Source organism: Anabas testudineus, chromosome 19, assembly GCF_900324465.2.
Source record: "Anabas testudineus chromosome 19, fAnaTes1.2, whole genome shotgun sequence".
Taxonomy (NCBI): domain Eukaryota; kingdom Metazoa; phylum Chordata; class Actinopteri; order Anabantiformes; family Anabantidae; genus Anabas; species Anabas testudineus.
The window spans coordinates 11,762,019-11,783,000 of NC_046628.1; the positions used below are offsets into that span (position 1 = coordinate 11,762,019).

Consider the following 20,982-nt stretch of genomic DNA (forward strand, 5'->3'; position numbering starts at 1 on the left):
AATATTGCTTAACTGTATGTTCCCATAGAAACAGAGCTTGGTGTTTTCACTATAGTGTCAGATGCTGATGTGCAGCCCTTTCATTGTTCCCATGTTCAGTATTGCTATGAGCGTCTTCAAATGTGCCTCCAAGCAACCGCATAGAACCAAATACATCCCTCATATGGTATTCTTATATAACTCCTACGGACTGAAAAACCAAATCAAAACATAAGATTGAATTTACATAAGAAATCTTATATGTTTTTCATCTCGCTTGCTCTCCTGGTTGTTGTTTATACCAGGTTGCATTGAGAATTCAGTGCAGGGCCAGGAGGTGTAAGAGCCATTATGGGTTTTAAATCCTCCTGTAATCATGTCAAGAAAGGCGACGTGACTGCACAGAGCTCACATCCAATCTCTCAGAGATTATTATTATTGCAGTGCGATCAAACGTGGCTGCCTTCTCATCCACAATCAGCTTTCTCCCCATTGCCTATTCACACACACACACACACACACACACCAGATTTCTTTGTGCAGACACGATCCTCCAACAAAATCTTTCAACCATTTGCTTCAACATTAAAATTGCCAGATCATATTTTTAGTAATGTACTTTTGTGGCTTTGGGCACACAAGATCTAGAAAAGACCTGTCATTCATCTGCCAAGAAATAGTAGTATCTATCTGAAAGTGAAAAGATAAAACTCAGAGTCATATGTAAGAAACAATGAGAGATACGAGCCCATTTAGGATTTAGGAAAATTAGTTTTAACTGGATTTGCAATTACTGTCATCTTAGAAGAAGAAGCTTTTGTATCCTTCCATGTAATAGCTAGTTGCTGTGTTATTCATCTCCAGTAGAGCTATAAAATAATTTACTTCTAATTCTACTCATAACGTTGTTGCACTAAAGGAAGCCTTATAACTGACACTTCTTTGGGCCCAATTAGTGGCGTCTTCCTTAAGGTTCAAAAGAGGTTGGATTTATCAGCACAAATGAAGGATGTCAAGGTCAAATGCAAAATGACCCTCAACCACAGAGCAGAGCTGACGTCTCAATCAGCTCATTTAAAAAAGCACCGGACATGCCTCAGGTCTTCTCTTAGGTCTTTTGTTCTATCCAGGTCTTGCAGCTACACCTTGCTGGAGTCTCTGCTGTCTTGTTGAATTTGCAATGAAGAGGACCTTGATGAATTAGGGCTGCAGAATTAGTCCCAATGGGAGTTGTGATGGGGATGAAATCAATGGTATTCAAATGAACATCGCCCACACTATTGCAAGCAACGCGTTTCCTACATTAGTTATTCCTCCTGTTATAGGAACAAATGTCTGGGATAAAGTCTGGAGCTGCTCCTACTCACAGCTCTTATTTGAGGCAAGCTGTCGATGTCTTTAAAGTGAGGCAGTGTGGGCGTGGTGCTACACCTGATCTCTCACACTCACCTCGCAGCAGGAAGAGACTGGTAACCCTGAGGGTCTGCTAAATTGGCACCAACATGTATGAATAGCACCTTTATAGCCTGACCTGTGGAATGAGTCATACTCCACTTCATTACCTCAAGGACTGGTTAGCATTTGACCTGCTTAATCTGCCGTTCAGTTAAACCATTGCTCTCGAGCGCTTATCCCACAGCTGCATACTAAGATCAGCGTGACGGCTGTGTTGAAACAAGCTCAGTTCAGCTATGAACTGACAAAACAAGCAATAATATACTTTTATGCACTTCTACATAACATTAGGTGCACCTTGCTAAAACTATTACAGTCTAAAACAACAATCTTGCACTAAAACCCTCCTTTCAAGAACGTGAGATGTCTGTTCTTATGACTAACCTCCTGTTATCTTTGTGTTCAGTGAAAAGAACTGGCTCTTTAGTTGGTAAATGCTTCACTATGTTCACCAGCAAGTAGCTAACTGTGTCTACCTGCTGTTTGATGCTGAGCAGCTGCCTGCTGTGCATGAAAACAATGCTAGTGATATAATTGAGAGAGAAACAAAACAGTAATACTGTGGGACAGAAAACTATAAAAAATGAACTCGAAGACACTAAAATGTGGAACAGAGCGAGTGTGTCAGTTCATTTATTGTTAAAAATAAAAATTATGATTATAGCTGCTTTAAACCTCTGTTGAAATATAGAGAAATTAGTTAGGGGATGGATACAAGAAATACAGAGTACAGTTATATCCATCATTAAGAAATGGAGGGAATATGGCACGTGTAAATCTGCCTAGAGCAGATCGTCTTCAAAAACTGAGTGATTGTGCCAGAAGGAGACTAGTGAGGGAGGCGACACCTGTGACTCCTCTGAAGGAGTTAAAAGCTTCTGCAGCTGAGATACTGTTGAAGAGATGAGTCCTTTTCTGTAGCCAAGTGTAAAAGAAAATATATAAGAACAGCTAAATTAAAATGGCCACAGTTCAATGCAGGCACTGGATGTAAAGAAAGTGAAAACCAAAGTAATCAGCGCCAGCCTTAGGCCTGTCATTAGTTCAATACTATAACTTGAGTAATCTGACCATTTGAAATGACAAATGAGGAATATTATGAAACAGCTGGAAATGAATGAACTGAAGTTCTTTCTTCTATTATTGTTCATTTTGTTGACTATAAAAAAGGCCATTTGTTTGAACTAGCATAGAACTGCATGTTCACAGTCTCCATTCCTCCTCCACAGCTGATTTGAGATTGAAGTGAGATTTTCTTTTTTTTGTCGACTAGGAACAGACCCCATGGAGGTAAATGGAGCCTGGTGGGAGTTCTGAGTTGAGCCCTCAGCAACAAAGGCAATTATAGCAGGCTTTTCAAACTAATGCATCCAACTGAAGTCTCAGCGTCTCCTATCCTGAATCACAACTGCGTTCTCACCTTCCACAATCTATGACACCCTGGACCAGCGCTCACCACAAGCTGGCTGACCTCAGACAACTGCTGCAATTAAAAGAACCCAGCACTTTGATAAAGTGTGCCTTGTTATTTCATCGTCTGGAGCTGATGTATGAAGGCAGACAGTTCTCACCATTGATCATGTAGAATTGGCCTTTTAAGTAGAGCAATTTAAATATTGAAGTTTATCTTAACCATCTCTGTAGTCTATATTCTAGCTTTAAGTGGAAAACACATGATTTTTTTCTGACTTACTTTCATCAGAACTCACATTCTCCTCCGTGTTTTTGATGTAGTCATCCTGGAAAGAATAAAATAGATTTGCATAAATGGCTTTAAAAACACATGTTAGGCAACACAATGTAGTAAGTATACTCTCGCACTAGTGCTCAAAGATTTTTAAATCATTAAAAGAATAATTTAGAAGTCCGTAAATAATGACATGACAGAAATAAAGACATGCAAAATGAGTGTGATAGATTAGTAATTCAAATACATTCAGCTCTTATGTCAAATAAATGGGCTTTAAGAGACGGTAAGTGGGCTAAAAGCAAATTCTGATAAAATTAAATAAATTCATTTAATTTGACTAAACATCTCCCTTCACCAGAAGTTCACTTGATTTATTTTTATTTTTATATTAACTGAAGATAAATAATAAAAACTTTAAACAGTAAGGTAACCAAGTGCATAGCCACCAAATAACTTATAAATATTCAATATCAAGTTAATCATTTTATATATATCACACAGGTGTGTCAATCATATATATATGTTTATTTATTTTTGTATCTGTTTTAGGTTGAAGTTCTGCTTTTCCCTCTCTGCTGCTGTGTCCTTTCCTATTTTTATCTGCTCTGATTCTTGCAGGGCTCCAACACCTAATTTCCCCTCCTGGGATCAATAAAGTGTTATATATACTGTATGTCATTGTATCGTATATTTTCAAATATAGATTTTTAGATTTTGGTGTTAACCTATGAGTATACACACAGCTACATATGATCCAGGGCTACATTTCTGACCTGTTGTCTTCATCTGAGCCAGTGAGCAGCATGAGCTTTTTAGACCAGACCCTCCAAACTGTTTCCTCTCAAGGATTTGTTCTGAAGGTGACTTTGACTCTGAGGGTCCCCACAGTGTGAATTTCCCGTGGAGATCAAGCTGGCTGATGTACCAGCCAACAAATTTGGTTTTCTTTTATTTATCCATTTAATTTTTTTATTCCAAACATGTTTTATTGTAATATTTTATCACTGCCCAGAGCAAACCATTCAGCTATTCTTATAAATTTCTAGAGAAATTCAACAATTAAGAGGATATTTTGACCTTTTGGAAACGCAGTTATTCACTTTCTTGCTATTATACCAATTATCTTAGCTTAGAATAAGGGCTAGAATTTTACTCTTTGGTTGTGTTCAGGTTAAACAAATAAGAGAATTAGTGGTCTTTAGAGCTGTTTACTTACGTTTACTGCACAGAAGTGTCAGCCAAAGCTTTAAAGTGTTCAAGTCTCATATTTCTAAAGCAAAAAAAACTCCCACAAAGCACCCAATTTAATTATCTGAATACCAAATCATCACAAAGCTCATAAAGTTTGCTTATAAAATGTTTAAGAGATACTTGTTAGAACAATAATGTTGTTAATCAAACTTAAGTTCCGGGTCTTTGCTTGTTCTGTGGGTTTTTACCTTATTGCACATCTTTTCTACTGAAATCTTTATAAAAAGTTATGTACAACTTCACCAAGACCTTGTGAAATGATCAAACATGAGTAAGAGGACTTCGGGTTGGGTTCATTTTGTCCACCAAACTGTCAAACTCAATGTTAACATTAACTTGTTAACCGATATTCTCATCACTTTCACACATCAAACACTGTGATGCTCTTCTTTTGAAGAAGCACAGTGCTGTTCAGTGAGTCACACAAGGCTTTGGCAGCTCCTCTCCACATTAACACAACTTTTGGAGCATATTTCCTGTAAGACAAGATTATCTTATATTTAATATATTGATTTTTGTTGTTCTTCTTGTTTGTCATTGACACAGCTACAGCTACTAACGTCTAAGTTCCCATGGGAATCGTAAATGTGTCTGAAAGGACATAAGGACTTGGACTATCTTAGCTCCTGCACAGTTGCAATGGGAATATTTTCAAACTAGCTCTGGTTTTTAGATTGTGTCCCTAGTGGTGTTGCACTAAAATGATAATAAAAATTCAGCATCCCACTGCTGTATCCATTCTGACCCATTTCTCTGTGTGTCAGGACAGAGAGGATCAACTATAAAGTGGTTACCACTAGGCACGAGGCCCAGCGAGGACCCCGAGGATCAGGTCTGTTCAGTTTAGCTCGGTCTTATTCTGCTCAGGGGACAAGAAGGCTGAGCTCTCAAGTCAAGCTGAACAAGTATAGCCAAAGGCATCTTAAATACTGTGCAGAGGATGAGGAGTTGGAGGGATAGTTCTTGTGTTTATACTTGTTTTCCTGATGTGAATTTAGAATTGAGTCTAAAAATGGGAACACATCTACATTTACGATCAATGTTACATGTTCTGATTTTATTATTTTTGCTTCTTTTTATGTTCTAGGATGTGGTGGTTTGCACTTGGCTGCACTTTGACTCATTTTAATACTGATACTGATGATAATGTGGTAGTACATTGTATTTTCAATGTTTTTGCAGGTGACATCAACATCAATGTAAAAACAGTGCATTGTACACAGTTGAAGAGACACTAACCTCGACTTCCTGTGGCAATGACAAGCAGCAGCAGGGGAGAAAGAAAGACAGAGTCATTGTTAGAGATAAAAAAACACTTAACAGTTTTCATTTAGCTTCAATTCAGCATGCAAACAGTGGGTTGGTTTATTACAGTCATGGCGGCAGTTAAACTGTCAGCTCTTAATGCATGCTGATTGCAAATACACGCCTTAGTCTCGTTCCTCTCGGGGGACAACATAAGACATTCGCATGGGATTATGAGCGCCTATTAACTGAGGATGATCAGCTGCCACTTCTATGAGCTGGCAGGGGTCCCGATCATTGAGGGCTCATTCTCTGGCTGTATTTACAAGCGCCTGCCAAACGCCAGCCTCCTGCCAGTTCAGAAGTTGCGTATGAGCCATGACATACCGCATCAGCCTTTGAAATATACAATCAAATTGCTGGGAATCTGCAGTCAACGGGCAGATGTGATTTAGATGTTTTTTATAGTTGTGGCAGACACATAGAGCACATTTACTAAGCGTAGCATTGACAACACAGACAGATATAGCTCCTGTAAAGTACAACCTTGAGTTAACAGGGGAGTGACTGCTTTCCTTTCATTCTGTTTCACCGTTCTGGCTTTGGTCCAAGGGCATTACACATCAATACCCACCACAGCCTCTCCCTGTGTGTTTCATCATTCAATGCTACGGTGAGTTTGAAAGAAATACAGCACTGCGTGGTATATTTCAGCAACTCAACCCAGTAAATAAACCTAATTCTTACACACACACACATACACACACACTACAAACTATATCTGTCTGCTTAACAGTGCTGGGACAGAATCTTATATATATCACTATGAACAATTTACTGGCCACACAAGGACAAGCCAAAAAGCAATTGTAAGGCATTACGAGACTACAGCAAGAATTCATCACCGAGCTGCAGCAGAACTTTAGACTTCACCTCAGAGACTAATTCTTAGAGGTAAATATTTTGCCCGTAGCAGTGAAAATGTCCATGGGGCTACATATACCACAGGAAATATCACTGCCATCTTAGAAAAACGTTCCAAACTGTCTGTATTTATACACTGACAAAAAAAACCTTTAAATGTCAGGTGCTGAGATTTGGATCTGTACATGGCATTTTACAAGTTATATACTTAACACTGAACTTTCAGCGTGACACTGTCATTTGAGGCTGAGAATTAGCTTTAGCAAATACTAGGAAAGAAGGGGGGGTGTCATAAAATGCCACAAAACAACTCTTCATCATCAAGGATACAACTGTTGTAGCACGTAGCACGTTGTATTGTAGCAATTGCATAATTAATTATTCGCAGCGCTTCTGCAATTACCCGGCTCACAGGCACCAATGGGAGCCCTACAGTGTGTCCTAAAGGCTGAAGTGCTTATCTTCTCCCAGCAGCAGTGTAGCAGCAAGGACACCAGGCTGAAGCTGCATTTAGTCCTTCACCAAGGTTGAGAGCTAATGCTGTACCACTGAATCCCAGCCAGGCTGCTGCTAGAGTTCACAACGAGCCCAGACAAGAGGGATGGAGGGAGAGGAAGAGAGAGGCAGAGAAAGATCAGAGAGCAATGGGGTATAATATTCATGTTGGAGGTCCCTTGAGTTATGTGATTCATATCACACACACAACCTCTTCTGCCATTTGTCAACAAGGATGTAATGCAGCTGGTGTAAAACAGAGCGAGGAGGCTAATGGAGCTTGACTATCCAGATGCTGAGACTGCTCTACCTGGACCACTCACTGGCATTAGGCTGACAGCACTTGGCCACAAGCCTGACTCTGCTCCTCTGACTTAACGTCTATCTCGCCTCGACTGAGCACTGATGGCGACATTAAATACCACAGATAATTCTGAACCATTCACACGCCCGTCCTGAGCAGTGACACCACAACAGTCGTACCCATCATGGCTTCACATAATAACCACATGGGAAAGCTCAACTTTGACTCTTAAACCACCTAACTGCATGCTGGTTTCTTGTTGAGGGAATTGTCAGCTAGTAATAGTCCAATCTAAGACTCAGTATTGGCCTGTTGTACCTCAGTTTTCTCAGGCAATCGAGCCTAGTGGTCGACAGTAACTAAGCCTGTCATTAGACAAGAACACTGAGGGGACAATTCTGCAAAACCCCAGATTTAACTCAACAGTATTTTTTCAATCTTCAATATCTTTTTAATGGCATCTACAATATTTGTAACGATTATAGAAAATAAACCCAGTTGACAAGGTGAGGCAAATAAAAAACACTGATGGTTAGGTTAATAAAAATACACAATAATTTAAGATCTGTAATGGGATGCTAGCCACTAGTCTACATGAAGGGAGATAGCCACAGGTTCATGCACCATTCCAAACTCCACACCTCCCTTTTTACCTCACTGCATAATGGGCATATTACTTTCTGCTTTGAACTTTGTCCCTGGATGTAAGATGAGAGGAATAATTGAATATAAATGCAATTCCTACAACTACTGAGCTGGTCGTAAGACATGCATCTCGGAAGTGACAAGTCCCTGGTTAAACTCTAGCTGGGAACCTTTGCAGCATATTTCTTTTTCTACACACATTTATCATGTGCTTCACTACCGTATGTTATAAAATGGAACAACAAATGCCAAAAAACAAAAACACCAACAAAAAAACATTATCTGTTACCAATGTACAGAATGCCGGAAGCATCAACAAACACTACAAGCTTTCTAAAAGTTGCAGGAGCATCTTGAAACTGCACAGGCACGAAGTGCCAGGGCGAAAAAGTTGTGTTGAAACAATAAAGATTTTTGGAAGGTGTAAAGTGTGAGAAACTCCCTCCAGACAGCAATACAGCAAAGCCAACAGGCAGAGAAACTCATGGGATTCATTCTGGTGGATCACAAACTGCTTTCCATGTTTGGAAACATGTTACTCCCAACCCTTATTATGAACTGCCAAACTGATATTTCTCCTCTGAATTGATGCGCTTGTATCTGTCCAAGAAACACTGGATTGAAACTTCAGCTTGTGTTTGAAGCCAGTACTGAGTTATTTGAATAATGAAACATTAACTTATTAACATAAGTTATATTAACACTCATAAAAAGCTTAGTAGGGGATGCAAACATTTGTACAGGATTTGCGTATCAGTAACCAGAGTTTTTATCCACTGTTTACATGTTGGTCAAAGGCAATTCACAGCTAATGTCCTGTAGCCCTGACCTCTAAGGCAGAATAAAAGCTAAGCAGTAATCTAAAAATGATGCAAGAAGCCATCTCAAAAGTGATGATTTAGAAAACAGCTCAAATAGAAATGTTGAGGAGAAGATTGTGGGCTCAGAGTGTCAAACTGAGAGCTGCTGAAGCATGACCTCACTTCAGCTCGCTGGAGAAATGCTCACAGAGTAAAAGAAATGTCAGAGAGAAAATCCGCATCTCCTCATACTAATGCGACGATCCATCACTGGCATGAAACCCGCTTGCACCATCACTGCAGCATCATCTGATCTTGTGATGTGACATGGTTGGAATGGTCTGGGTGCTAAAGGACACTTAATCAAATTAACCTAAACTTTACACAGACACATAGAGTTTATCTATGTGCAGCCAGGACATGCTGAATCATACTAAAGGAGACTTTTATGCAGTTTCTAGTTTAATAATCTCTTCTTTGCAAGCTAGTGAAGAAGCTTCTATCTGCTCTACTAATTAAAAAGTTCTGTCATTACAAAAATCGAAATGTAAAAATGACAATATAGCAATTAAGTATTTTCCCAAACTTAGAAATTTGGGCCACTACATAGAGGTAGTAAGCATATTTCTGCTTAATGGATCTTGAGCCATTTCATTTTGTCATAAACTATGTTTTTACTTCTCCTCCTATAGTAGATTTCACCCAGTCTTTTTCAGACTTCCTTTTAAGAGCCCATTTTCCAAAGACTGACATCTAACTTTTATGGACAATTTGACACAAACTTCTTTAACCCAGTCGTGCATGTGCAACCACATTTATATAACAAGTGCACGTACCAGTTCTAAATGAACCTGAAACATTTGACGGCATTCGGCTTTTAGGTGGCACTAGAACAGTATAATGCATTTAAATGGCCGTAACTCAGTGTTCATGTTCCTTATGCAAATCTTCTTAGAGAGGATGTGTTCTTTAAAACTTTTGGCTACCAGTCCATCACTGTGTTTATTTGAATGCAGATGCTCACAGAGTGCAGGAGTTTCAGTTCAGAGCCTCTGCCTTTAAGATGAAATCCCTTTTTGTGAGTGCAATAATGGAGCACTTCAATTTCCACTATATTCCTTATTCATATTCTGAAGATGATATTTCATAGTGAAGACATCACTTAAGCAGCAGGATATGAGTTAGAGGTTAAATGATGATCTGGATATTTTGCATTTCCTCCAGTTGTCATTTATCCAGCTTCATGAAGTCATTTACTCTGGTGCTGACTAGATAAACACAAGGTGATGGATGGACTGGTGATGTGGGTCATGTCTGTAATGAATGGAGACCTGCAAGCCTTTCCCCAGTTGATTGCTCTGCTCTGAGCCCAGGCTGTGTCATCCTATCAGATCATTGAGGTGTGTCTGCCTCTCTGACTGGTAGGACATTGTCAGCTCATCATTCCTCTGGTCGCCATTTGCACAGTAATGTGCTTTGCCTGATTAATGTTGCTGAATTAGTTACGTCACCCTGTCTACTTTACATCACTGCAAAGGGCACACAGGCAGAGGCTGTCTGAATCTACATTCCATCCTCTGTCTCTCTATAGTTACCAGGGAGCAGCAGGAGTGCATCTTGCCTTGCTGTGTCATTATGGCGCCCCGATTCAGCATGCTGGGGCCCGAGCGGTGGGGGTATTGTCTTGCTCAGTTTTGTACCCCACTGTCTTTAAAAACGATGTAGAAATGGGGAGAGACACTAATGGTGCAGACCCACCGCAGATTGAACTACTTAGAAATGCATTAGAGTGTTTCTGTGTGTCTCTTGCCCCAAACTCACAGGTTTCAAAGTGGCAAAACATTTTCACTTGAACACGAAGCAGAAAAACAGCTATGGGCATATTTCACATCTCCTTTGATCCCCCAATACCAACTGATGTTATTCCTACACTTGTATAAAGAAACAATTGCTTTGTTTGCTCTTATTGCACAGTGACAGGTCTAAGACATCTGCACAATGTTCACTCTGACATGATCTATGGTTGTAAAGCAGACTGTTTAAGACTATTACATGCCATGTATATACTGTAAAGGAAGAACAAGACTTTTGATCACATTTTAAACATAATAATAAAAAACCCATAGGGAAAAATTGGGGTGTCTCAATTGGAGTAAAACACAAGAGCATTATGGGATTAATTGTAGCCCAGCATAACAGAGCTGGATCAAATTGATCATCTGAGCCGGAGTGCTTGGGGGCCTGCAGGCGAAGGATGCATATTGTTTCACAAGGTAAGATGCCTGCCTGCAATGCAGTACAGTATGGAGCACAATCTGCAGCCATCACTGCACACTGAAGGGCACGTCTCTCTTTCTGAGCCATCAAGTAGCCAACTGTCAAGCGTGCATCCATCTGAAACATTTGCACCGCACTGAAATGCAGACACAATAAGACTTACTGGAGAATTTAACTGCTGCCCATGAATGCAGATTATTAAACTAAGACATTTTGTATTAAGTCACATGCTGGTTTATGTGTTTATGTGTCATTATGTGATTTTCTTTTAACTTGAAACATGAGTCCAAACCACTAAGGAGAGGCTCTTCGTCTTAGCCGCTGCCATCAGGTATTAAAAGCACATTTCAGGAAGTTGCATCACAGATGAGTTTTCCATTTTCAGAAGCCCTTTAGCTCTGGTCTCCAAATCACTGATGAAGTGGCACATCAAACGGTGGCCGGGTTCACTTTACTGTAGCAGGCTCCATAGTTGAATCAAGGCACTGCATGCTCTGTGAGATGCACTAATTGGAGAGGAAGAGGATGGCATGGATGCAGAAAAATGGATTTTGTTGGTCCCCACTGCTGAGCCAAGCAGAAGCCTGGAACAGCAGAGCCTCTGCAGCATCTTATCACTGCCTCCCCCCATTTGCAAAACAAAGAACCAGAAAGAGAAGCGGTGAGCCGTCAGGTTGAGCTCCACACAGATGCCCTAGGGAGCTTGCAGCTTATGCAGGGTCGTCTTTACTGTGCTGAGCCACGCTGCTTCTGTGTACAATATTAGCAGAAAAACCCCATAATAAGACAAGTTGAAGCATCTGGCTGCACAAAAATAAATCACTTTGTAGTAGCTGGACTCATCTGTATTGATTTGCAAGCACAAAAAAACCTATCAGCATACATAAATAGAAGAATAAGCTTAATTCCTGCACAGAAAGTTGATTCCATAGTGAATGGGGTAACGGCCAAGAAAATAAATTCCACTCCAATAGACTTCAACAAAATGAGTTTTTTCCCTTGGAGAAAAATAAGTATTACTATTTAAAACCTACTATTTAGTTAAATCTCCAGCAAATCTTTCTCACACTGGAAAAATACTAAGGAGATACTACATACGATGGTGAGACCAGTGATGCTGCTCAGCTTTGAGACGGTGGCACTGAAGAACAGACAGGAGGTAGAGCTTAAGATGTTGAGGTTCTCTTTGGGAGTGACGAGGATGGATCGGATCAGGAATGTGTACATAAGGGGGGCAGTCCATGTCAGATGAATTGTTAGATGAGGTCTAGAGGAAGACCAAAGATGATGTTGATGTTTTTGATCTTCCTTTAGCCCTCCTGCCTGGCAGCTATGGATGTAGTGAGAGAGACATGAGGTTAGTTGCTGTGAGAGAAGAGGATGCAGAGGAGAGCGTTAAATGGAGGCAGATGAATCACTGTGGCGTAAAGTTTTAGTTTTTTTTTTTTTCCAACGCCCCAAATTTTCAACAGGTTCACCTCATGTTTAAATGAAGATCCAATGAAAAGCTACAGAGCTGAGTATAGAAACCAGCAGCATGGTTAGGCAAAGATAATGACGAGAACAATCCCAGTCGAAGTGCCGCAGGGATCTGCATGAGCGAGCTCACAGGGGTAGCAACGTTAAATATGCTAGCTGGCTGATTACATTTAATTCCCCCCCCCCCCCTTCTGCCATAGCATGAGAACAAATTGGGTTGTTGTGGCTGCTGATAATGCTAATCTCCCGCAGTGGCAGCGGGATATTACAGTAAAACGGGGAACCACACTGAGATGTCACGTTGTGTCTTTAGGAAGGACCACATCACGCATCAGTGAGATTCTCTTGGGTTCTTTCAACTGAGAAAAAAGCTATTAGCGCTTTAGCTCTGCGTCCCATCCCTCGCTTTACGATTTGCTTGATTAAGGTCATTTCAATATGACTTTGCAGTGTGTATCCATTACCCTGCCAGCTCGACAACTTAACAGTCTCCCTCTCTCTCTCTCTCTCTCACACACACACACACAAACAAATATATCACACATGCTAAATACAGCATGTGCACACACAGGACCACAGGCCCCTCCAAGCAGCGCATCCTTGACTCCTCCTGTCCTGCTCTAACACAGAAAGGAGGTTCAGCTCTCCCTTCTCCTCCATATGCAGTTTGAAGACAGTCGGGCCAAAGACAAGCAGGCACCCGTCTTGTCCAACATTAAAATCATACAGGAGACAGTAAAATAGGCTAATTCTCCCCAGGCAAGAGCATGTCCTTAAAGTTTTTCCAACTGCCTGGCCTAATTGTATAGTACTTGCCTGCTGTTTCAACAGTGAATGATTTGTGGCCTAAAGCAAAGAATCTATCAATGCCAGGTTGAACCTGAGCACCTTATATTATTACACCTACTACCTACTGAACATAAATGATATGACTGTGTTTGCTCAGACTGTGTGTTTTGAGTAGCTTGGTCCTATACAAGTCATACTATCACCTGAGGCAGACCTGAATATATTTAGGACAGCAGTTTTCTGCAGTAGTAGTATATTTCCACATAGCTAATATATACACACCTACTGTATATTTGTAGGCTTTTTTTCCAGGTCTAACCATTTCCACACAAATAAGTCCCATGACTAAACTAAACTGAGGTTTCTGCCTCATGTCTGTGAGTGATAACAGTAAAGGTCATTGCAGATAAACAGACAAGGATCTGCATGGCTGTTGAGTGGCAGGTGAATCTTCAGTTGACGGCAAACGCATGTGGATTTCATATGTGAGTTATGACAGACTGCACATTTTACTTTACCAACCTGTAAAATATATTTCCAGGAGTCTCAGTCAGTTTTGATGCCTAATATAAAAGCAAGCTTTGGCTAAATAAATTATATTTTGAATGGATAATAACTTGGAAATTGCTACTAGAAGTGACATAATTTTACAAAAGAATCAAATACTTATACACGTTTGTGTTATTATTTCTTACAAAGCAAGGTTGCCATGTGATGATAGGTAAACACTGGCTGCTTTTAATTTGAAGAAAAAAATGAACAATAGACGGTAACAACATACCTTGCTAGAAGAGCTGTTCTATGTTCTATGGTTACTTTTTACCGGTTAATAAAACTCAAATATGCCACCTAATGTCAGCTCCCCATCGGCTAAACTCCAGCCTGTTAGCTTTGTCATTTTGAGGGTTACTGTATGTCATGTGTATTCAGATCCCAATGCTCTACCAGTTTCCATTACCAACTCACAGTAAGTGCTGATATCAGTTTGTTTAATAAAAAGCCAGACCATCAATCGGGTCTTGGGAATACCACCGTGCCAGCCATGAATGAAGACAGACACACAAGCAGAGTGGCAGTATTTATCGGCCTGCCTGCAGCAAGGCATAGAGGAGCTTCACCAGTAGACAGAGACAACTCACAGGCAGATGCCACTATAAATAATGCATGAACAATAGAAACCAGAAGAAGAACCTTGGAACAGCTAATTATTCAGCCTGACATTTCAGCAACTCACAGAGACAATAACAGCTGAAAAAGACAGAATTCAAGCCACCATTACTGCTGGTGTGTGTGTGTGTGTGTGTGTGTGTGTGTGTGTGCTAATACACAGCCAGTCTCCATTATAAAAACATATTAATCTACATGTACAATTCTATCACAACAAGTAGCTTACTTGTATTTAGCCAAGATAGAAGAAAGATAGAGATTTTGTCTATTTTGGACAATCTGTGGGCTGTGGAACACATTTTCTTCCTAAGAAAAAGCTGCTCTACTGTTCAAAACGGCTGCTGAGCTTCTGTGTTGCCTTTGCTTTTTATTCGCAAAGCATAAATTGCTATCCGGCGAGGAGAGCTCCAGTGGAGCAACAACACAAAACAGCCTCTCCACTCAATTAAGAGTCACCCACGCTTGTGTTAGGAAGCCAACAGGATCTCCTTTCTTCTGTGTCTCCACTGTGAATCGTATCGGAGCAGTCCAAACACTCAGCAGCAAATCTCCCCAACGTTCAACTCCAATAAAATACTTGCAATGACAAGAAGCTACTTCTGCCAGTTTGACCAAATTTGTGTGCAACCACCAGACTCACACATATATTCAATATGACACATGTAGATACTATTAACTGCTACAGTTTCTCCTGCAGTGCCATTCTCTTGTAATTGGAAATTGGCCTCATTAACATATTTTCTACAATTGCACACTGTCATTGCACACAAATTTTTCATATTCTTAATAACTTTGGCTGTTGGCACTGGAGCATAAAGGCTGTGGGAAGTTAATAAATGGCTCAGGTTGATGACCGGAGAAAAAACCTACAGCTGGCAGGGTGTCTATGAGCTCAGTAAAGGAGCTCAGTGTCAACTAGGATGCAACAACATCATGTTCACTACTCATATGCAGGAAAGCAGAGTGAATCCTGGTCTTGCATTTATCAATGAGCTGTCACAGAGGAGCTGTGTTGATGGCCGTGTCAGTGACCGGGCCATCACGATCATCTCATTAACAGCAGTGCGGATAAATAATGGCTCTGATCCATGCTTAGGTGAAGTATCAGGTTGCTTATTAGACCTCAATTTGTTCATCCAACCTGCTTGATGTCCTTATTTGTATGTCGCCATATGAAGTACTTAAATGTCACTGTGGACTGAGTGTAGTCGAGTGCTGAACTGACAGAAAAGTTCGGTTTATCAAGAGCATTACATGGAGTGTTGTGGAAAAAACACATAATTACACGTGTAATCTTGGTTAATTGTTGTGATGGTAACTTTTAGCTTATAGCATAGCCCCAGGCATCTGTGCTTTTTAGTTTTACCTATCAGCTGTTGTTTCCAATACAAAAAGGCATCTTTTCTCTAGCTGTTGTGTTAACTTTGTGAACAGATTAGTTTACAATTGACATTATGACCACTTGCTGTCTCCAGTGATGTCCATCAAAGGAGGCCTGTGGTTAAAAAAAGTTGTCCACTGCTATACAGGGGTGTGTGAAATTAAGGCTGAGCTATAACCAGAAGCCTTTTCATGGGCTTCCAGGGAGATTATGTGTTTAGAAATAGTGACAAAATCTGTTACATTAAGTGTTTTGCGTTGATATTCAGTTTACAATGACAGTTTACATCTAGTGATTTCTACATTTCATGTATAGTATAGCAACACCTACAATATTACAATTCTTCAGATACTGGAGTATAGAGTATGTAGTTTTAGGCACAAAGAGAAGCTTTGAGGAACCCATTGTTACCTAATTATTGCATTTATCACCCTCCTAAATCAAATTCAATCATAAACACCAGTAAGGCTAATGGTTATTCCTATTTTTGCCTCACTCAGTGCTAATCTTAACAACCAAAGAAGCTGAGAAGACATTTACCTGAAAAAGATGTAGCAATTTTCCCTCATTAAAAATGTAGCTGGCAGTAGAGCAGGTGCAAACCTTAAACAGCCCTCTGTGGTTGACTGAAAGGCTGCACAGCTCCTTAATGAGTTCCCTCTTTGCACTGCAGAGAGATGGGAGAATCTGGCCGCGAATGAACAGCGCAGTATTGTCCACACGAGCAGCGGCCTGAACTCCCACTGAACAGATCTGCTCGAACACACTAGAATGCAAAGTGAAACTTGTGTTGGGATAATAAAATACATCAAATATCCGTGAGGCGTTTAAGTGATGAGCAGATTTGGGAAGAAGATGCAATCAGTTAATTACAGTTAAGCTAAATTTGCACACTGTGCATTTGCAACCTGTTGGCTTGCTTTATGTAAGTCAGTTCTGTTCCCAAGATGGTACATTAGATATTTGATGTCTTGACATTTGCAGTATGTCATGATTGCAGCTTTGACAGTGATGCCAGTCATAATGGAACTTGTATAACACTCTGTAACCTGCTGTCGATTATACCAACACATCCTGCCTCTGCAGCTGTTGGTCTTATTGTTCTCCCTTTCAACAGTTCCTCATTATGCTCCCATGCTGGATAATCATATGTACACTGGTCCACATCAATCACACCGCCGTCGCTATGTCTGTAAAGCCCACATAGACATTTTTCCCCAGTTTTATTTAGATGTAGTATAAATGTTCCTGCTTGTGTTTTTTTTTCACGCCACCTGTTTGCCGAGACAGCTAGTAAACAAATATGACCCCATCATATTTCAGATGGTGTATCTCACAGCCTGGTACAGCAGAGAATAGTCCTATCTGAGCGAAGCCAAGCCAACTCAGTTGTCTGCCTACCTACAGAATCACAGTTCCTTATGTGCTGCGGTTCAGTGCCTTGATTTTTGTTTAATAAGATGGACAAGCAGGTTTAAGCAAAGGCACGATCTTTTTCCATGATGGTAGAAGCTATCAAAACAATTCCAACTGGCAAATCATATCCCCGTGGAACCACAAAGTGTTATTTTTACACCTGGTGTGGATTAAACAGCTTTACGGAAGGTGGCCATATGTTAATATTCTGTATTTGGCTACACGCTAACTGAGCTGAATGAAGTTTATAAACTTGATTTAAACATTTAAGTGACTTTTTTTTATCTCTTGCAGAAACGACTAACTAATCCACTGGAATTCAAAGCAGTAAAACAACCAAAAGAAACAAAGTTGAAGACATAAACGACAGGTTGGAATCACCACTACCTCTTGTGACAGCACGTCTGCCTTCATATGATTTCTTCCCATATTTGTTGCTATCGAATTAAAATTTTAGATGCAGCTAAACAAAGGACAGGGTGGGTTCACATGCCCACTGTGACAGGACTCAATGCACTCTCAATCTTTATGTTAATCAAGCACTCATCCAATCAGACAAGTGACCACAACCAACAGGAAATTTGCCTGACATCAAATATTCGCTCTTCAATTACAAATTTACAAATGTCGGACACATTCCTTCTAACGTAATAAACGTAATAAATCTAGCCCACATTTATAAGACTATCTGTGTGAGGTGATATTTCTCAGCTATGAAATCAAACGACTGTCCGGTTGTCAGGGTAGAGGCTTGGATCTGAGCGTTGCTAACGGACTCCTCCTCAGAGATGTCTAGCATCCTGATTCATGCCATGTCTTCTGTCTTTTAGCACCAGGGAACCATCATCACTGTGCCAAAATGACACACCCAGCATCACAGCCTCCTGACCCCTTACCAAATGCTGTGTTTTGGACCATGGGGATCCAAAACACGGCATTTTGTTAGAAACATCACTCATATAACACAATTCAGACCAACAGAACCACAGCCTGCAGCTTCCAAAATGACCGTAATGTGAAGCAACACGTATCACTGCCAACATTACAATCTACAGTATATTATAATATAGGTTGTAATAAATAATATTATTAACTTGCAACTCAGTGTACATATGTTTTTTGTTTATATTTCTTATATTGGCTCACTTATGATATATTTACAATGATTTTTTATGCCACTATAGATTTTAATCACTATATGTTAATCTGTGTGACCTTATTAAAGTGACTGTATTATCTCGCATCACATCCTATAAAAATAATATAGTAAAGTCTACAGAATTCAAATGTAAGAAAAAGACAGCTCTAGTGACAGATGAGTATTCTGCAGATACTCAGAGCTGAAGTATTGGAACGAGTATTGAATGGATAAAAGTTAGATAAAATTCAACTTTATCGTCCCCACTGATACATTTGTCCTGCAGTCAGGTAAAACACAGCAGACTTAACATAAAGGTTGTAATAAAAACATGTTAAATATGCTAAAATATCATATATGACCTCACATAAAACACTGAACATTAGTTTAAGTGAAGAAGGCTGAAGATCAGCTGACTCATCCTGAGCATTTAACAGCCACTGGGGGGAATTTTGCTAATTAATCAGCAGGACCGTTTGATAGCAATATTATATTTACAGGATTATGCAGTGGATTAAACAAACATAGGCATTTTATCTATAAATACAAAGAATGTAAATTTCACTTTAAATTAATTGTAAATACAAGAATGGATTATATTGTTCTCACATTAGACAGTGATAGAAGATTTAATTAATATCACCAACCTGTAACATCGACTAGAGGGCTGACTAATTAGTTAACCTTAATAAAATATTCTTTTCAGTACAACTATATGGGATTGGAACTATTTGTTTTGGATAAAATCCGATAAAAACAGGATTTTTGGATAAAATCCAAAACGTAAAGAAATTTGATTTAACATCATCAGCAAATGCTCACATTTTAAAAAGCTTGAACAGGAAGATATTTGACATTTGTGCTTATAAAATAGGTGTTGACTCATTTTGTGTCAACACATTAATGACTAATTGTTTAAGCTCTAATTGCAATATGAAAAAAGGAGATTTTTACAGCCTGTAATTTAACAAACACATAGTCCACCTCTGGTGAATAGTCTCTATGCTATTACTGAACAGAATAAACAAACTGTCCCATTACAGCCCAGAAACCATTCTGGTAAAGAGATCTATGCAACAAACAGATGCTTATTCGTTTGTACTTTTTATTGTAATTTAAAGGATACACAAGTGATCTATTGCTGTGTTTCAGTCTTAAAGCCCTATATTTCATGTGAAATATGGCAGATCAGTATTGATCAATGGATACAGACACTGTTCTGCTTATCACAGGTACCCAGAAGGGGCTTTGGAAAGACCAGTGGTAATGTCATACATTTCCACTTGTTGGAAGTTGTTTTTTATTCTCTTCCATAAGAGGGTCCACAGATAAAAATGTCATTTTTACCGTTTTGCAGAGCAGACAGTGAAATAAAAGGCACCTTGCCCGAAAACACACAGAGGTGAATTTCTAAATGACTTCATTATCACGCAATCTTCCTCGGACACGCAACCTTGAAGCGCACTTTAAGGTGTGCAATGTGTGATGTCTCCGTGCACAGTGACAGGTGACTGTGCACGAAATCACATGAGGAAACCAACCTGCGTTACCTGCACGGGAAGCATCCCCCCCCCCAAAAAAAACACCAACACGACCGACATCAAATCGGACAAAATAAGATGCTTCAATACACAACTCACGTCTCTGAAGCGATTCCAGTGTTTGATCTTACGGCTGTACTGGGAGATGGTTGACAGCCATTGCTCATCTTCCATGAAATTCCCGGCTTTTCCTGCCTCTTTCCCACTTTTCACGTCCACCTGGAGCGAGAGACCCGCCAGCAGGCACAGGCAAGCGACGGCTCTGCTGAAGACCATGTTGCTCGGGCAGTTTGGTCTGGGATGTATCCTGCGGCTGCTCCTGTCCTCTAAGCCAAGGATCCACATGCAAGGCTGCTGCTGCTGCTGCTGCTGCTGCTGCTTCAACAGCCTGAATGGAAATGTGAGAGAGAGAGGGGGGGGGGGGGGAGGTAAGAGAGAGAGAGAGAGAGAGAGAGAGAGAGGGGGAGAGGACAGTTTAGATCCTGCACTAATCATTTATTTCTGCTCACTTGGATCCATTAGTTCAGGGTCTTCTTTGGTGTTTTTGTGTCTGTAAGCAGCCCACACACACACACACACACACACACACACACACACACACACACACGCACACCCTCTCCGAAATCCCCATCCTCACACTGCGAATGAATCTTACAAGTGGAACAGATGTTTATTGTTCTCCTCATGATCACTCAGATCTTATTCATTGTATTAAAAATGTTTTTCTGGCAGAAGCCGAGCGCCCGTCTAATATAAAGCCAACAAGACTCAACTGGATCCGGCTATAACAGAATTAGACCGTGAAAAGAATGACTCAATTAAACAATGAAGTTGGAGGAAATGTGAGGAAAATTGCAGCAGTCGAGCCGAGGCGGAGCCCTAGCTGGGCTCCACAGACCGCTGAGGGTCACTGAAAGACTCCCAAGTGGCCTCAGGGCAAATGAGGTTCAATTTAGCTTAAAATTAGTTCCATTTCATTCTTAATTTGTTCATTAGCGGCACTGGG

General features: G+C 40.2%; 1 protein-coding gene across 1 annotated transcript in view; it reads right to left on the minus strand.

Annotated features, from left to right (window-relative positions):
- LOC113155903 (testican-2) overlaps positions 1-20,344 on the minus strand; it is a 33,496-nt gene extending 13,152 nt beyond the window's left edge. Inside the window, exons 1-3 of the mRNA XM_026350640.1 lie at positions 20,076-20,344; positions 5,615-5,623; positions 3,128-3,173 (exon numbers count right to left, since the gene is read on the minus strand). Coding sequence (XP_026206425.1) covers positions 3,128-3,173; positions 5,615-5,623; positions 20,076-20,321 — 301 coding nt within the window. The 5' untranslated portion in view covers positions 20,322-20,344. The remainder of the gene's footprint in view (positions 1-3,127; positions 3,174-5,614; positions 5,624-20,075) is intronic.
- Positions 20,345-20,982: the final 638 nt, after the last annotated feature.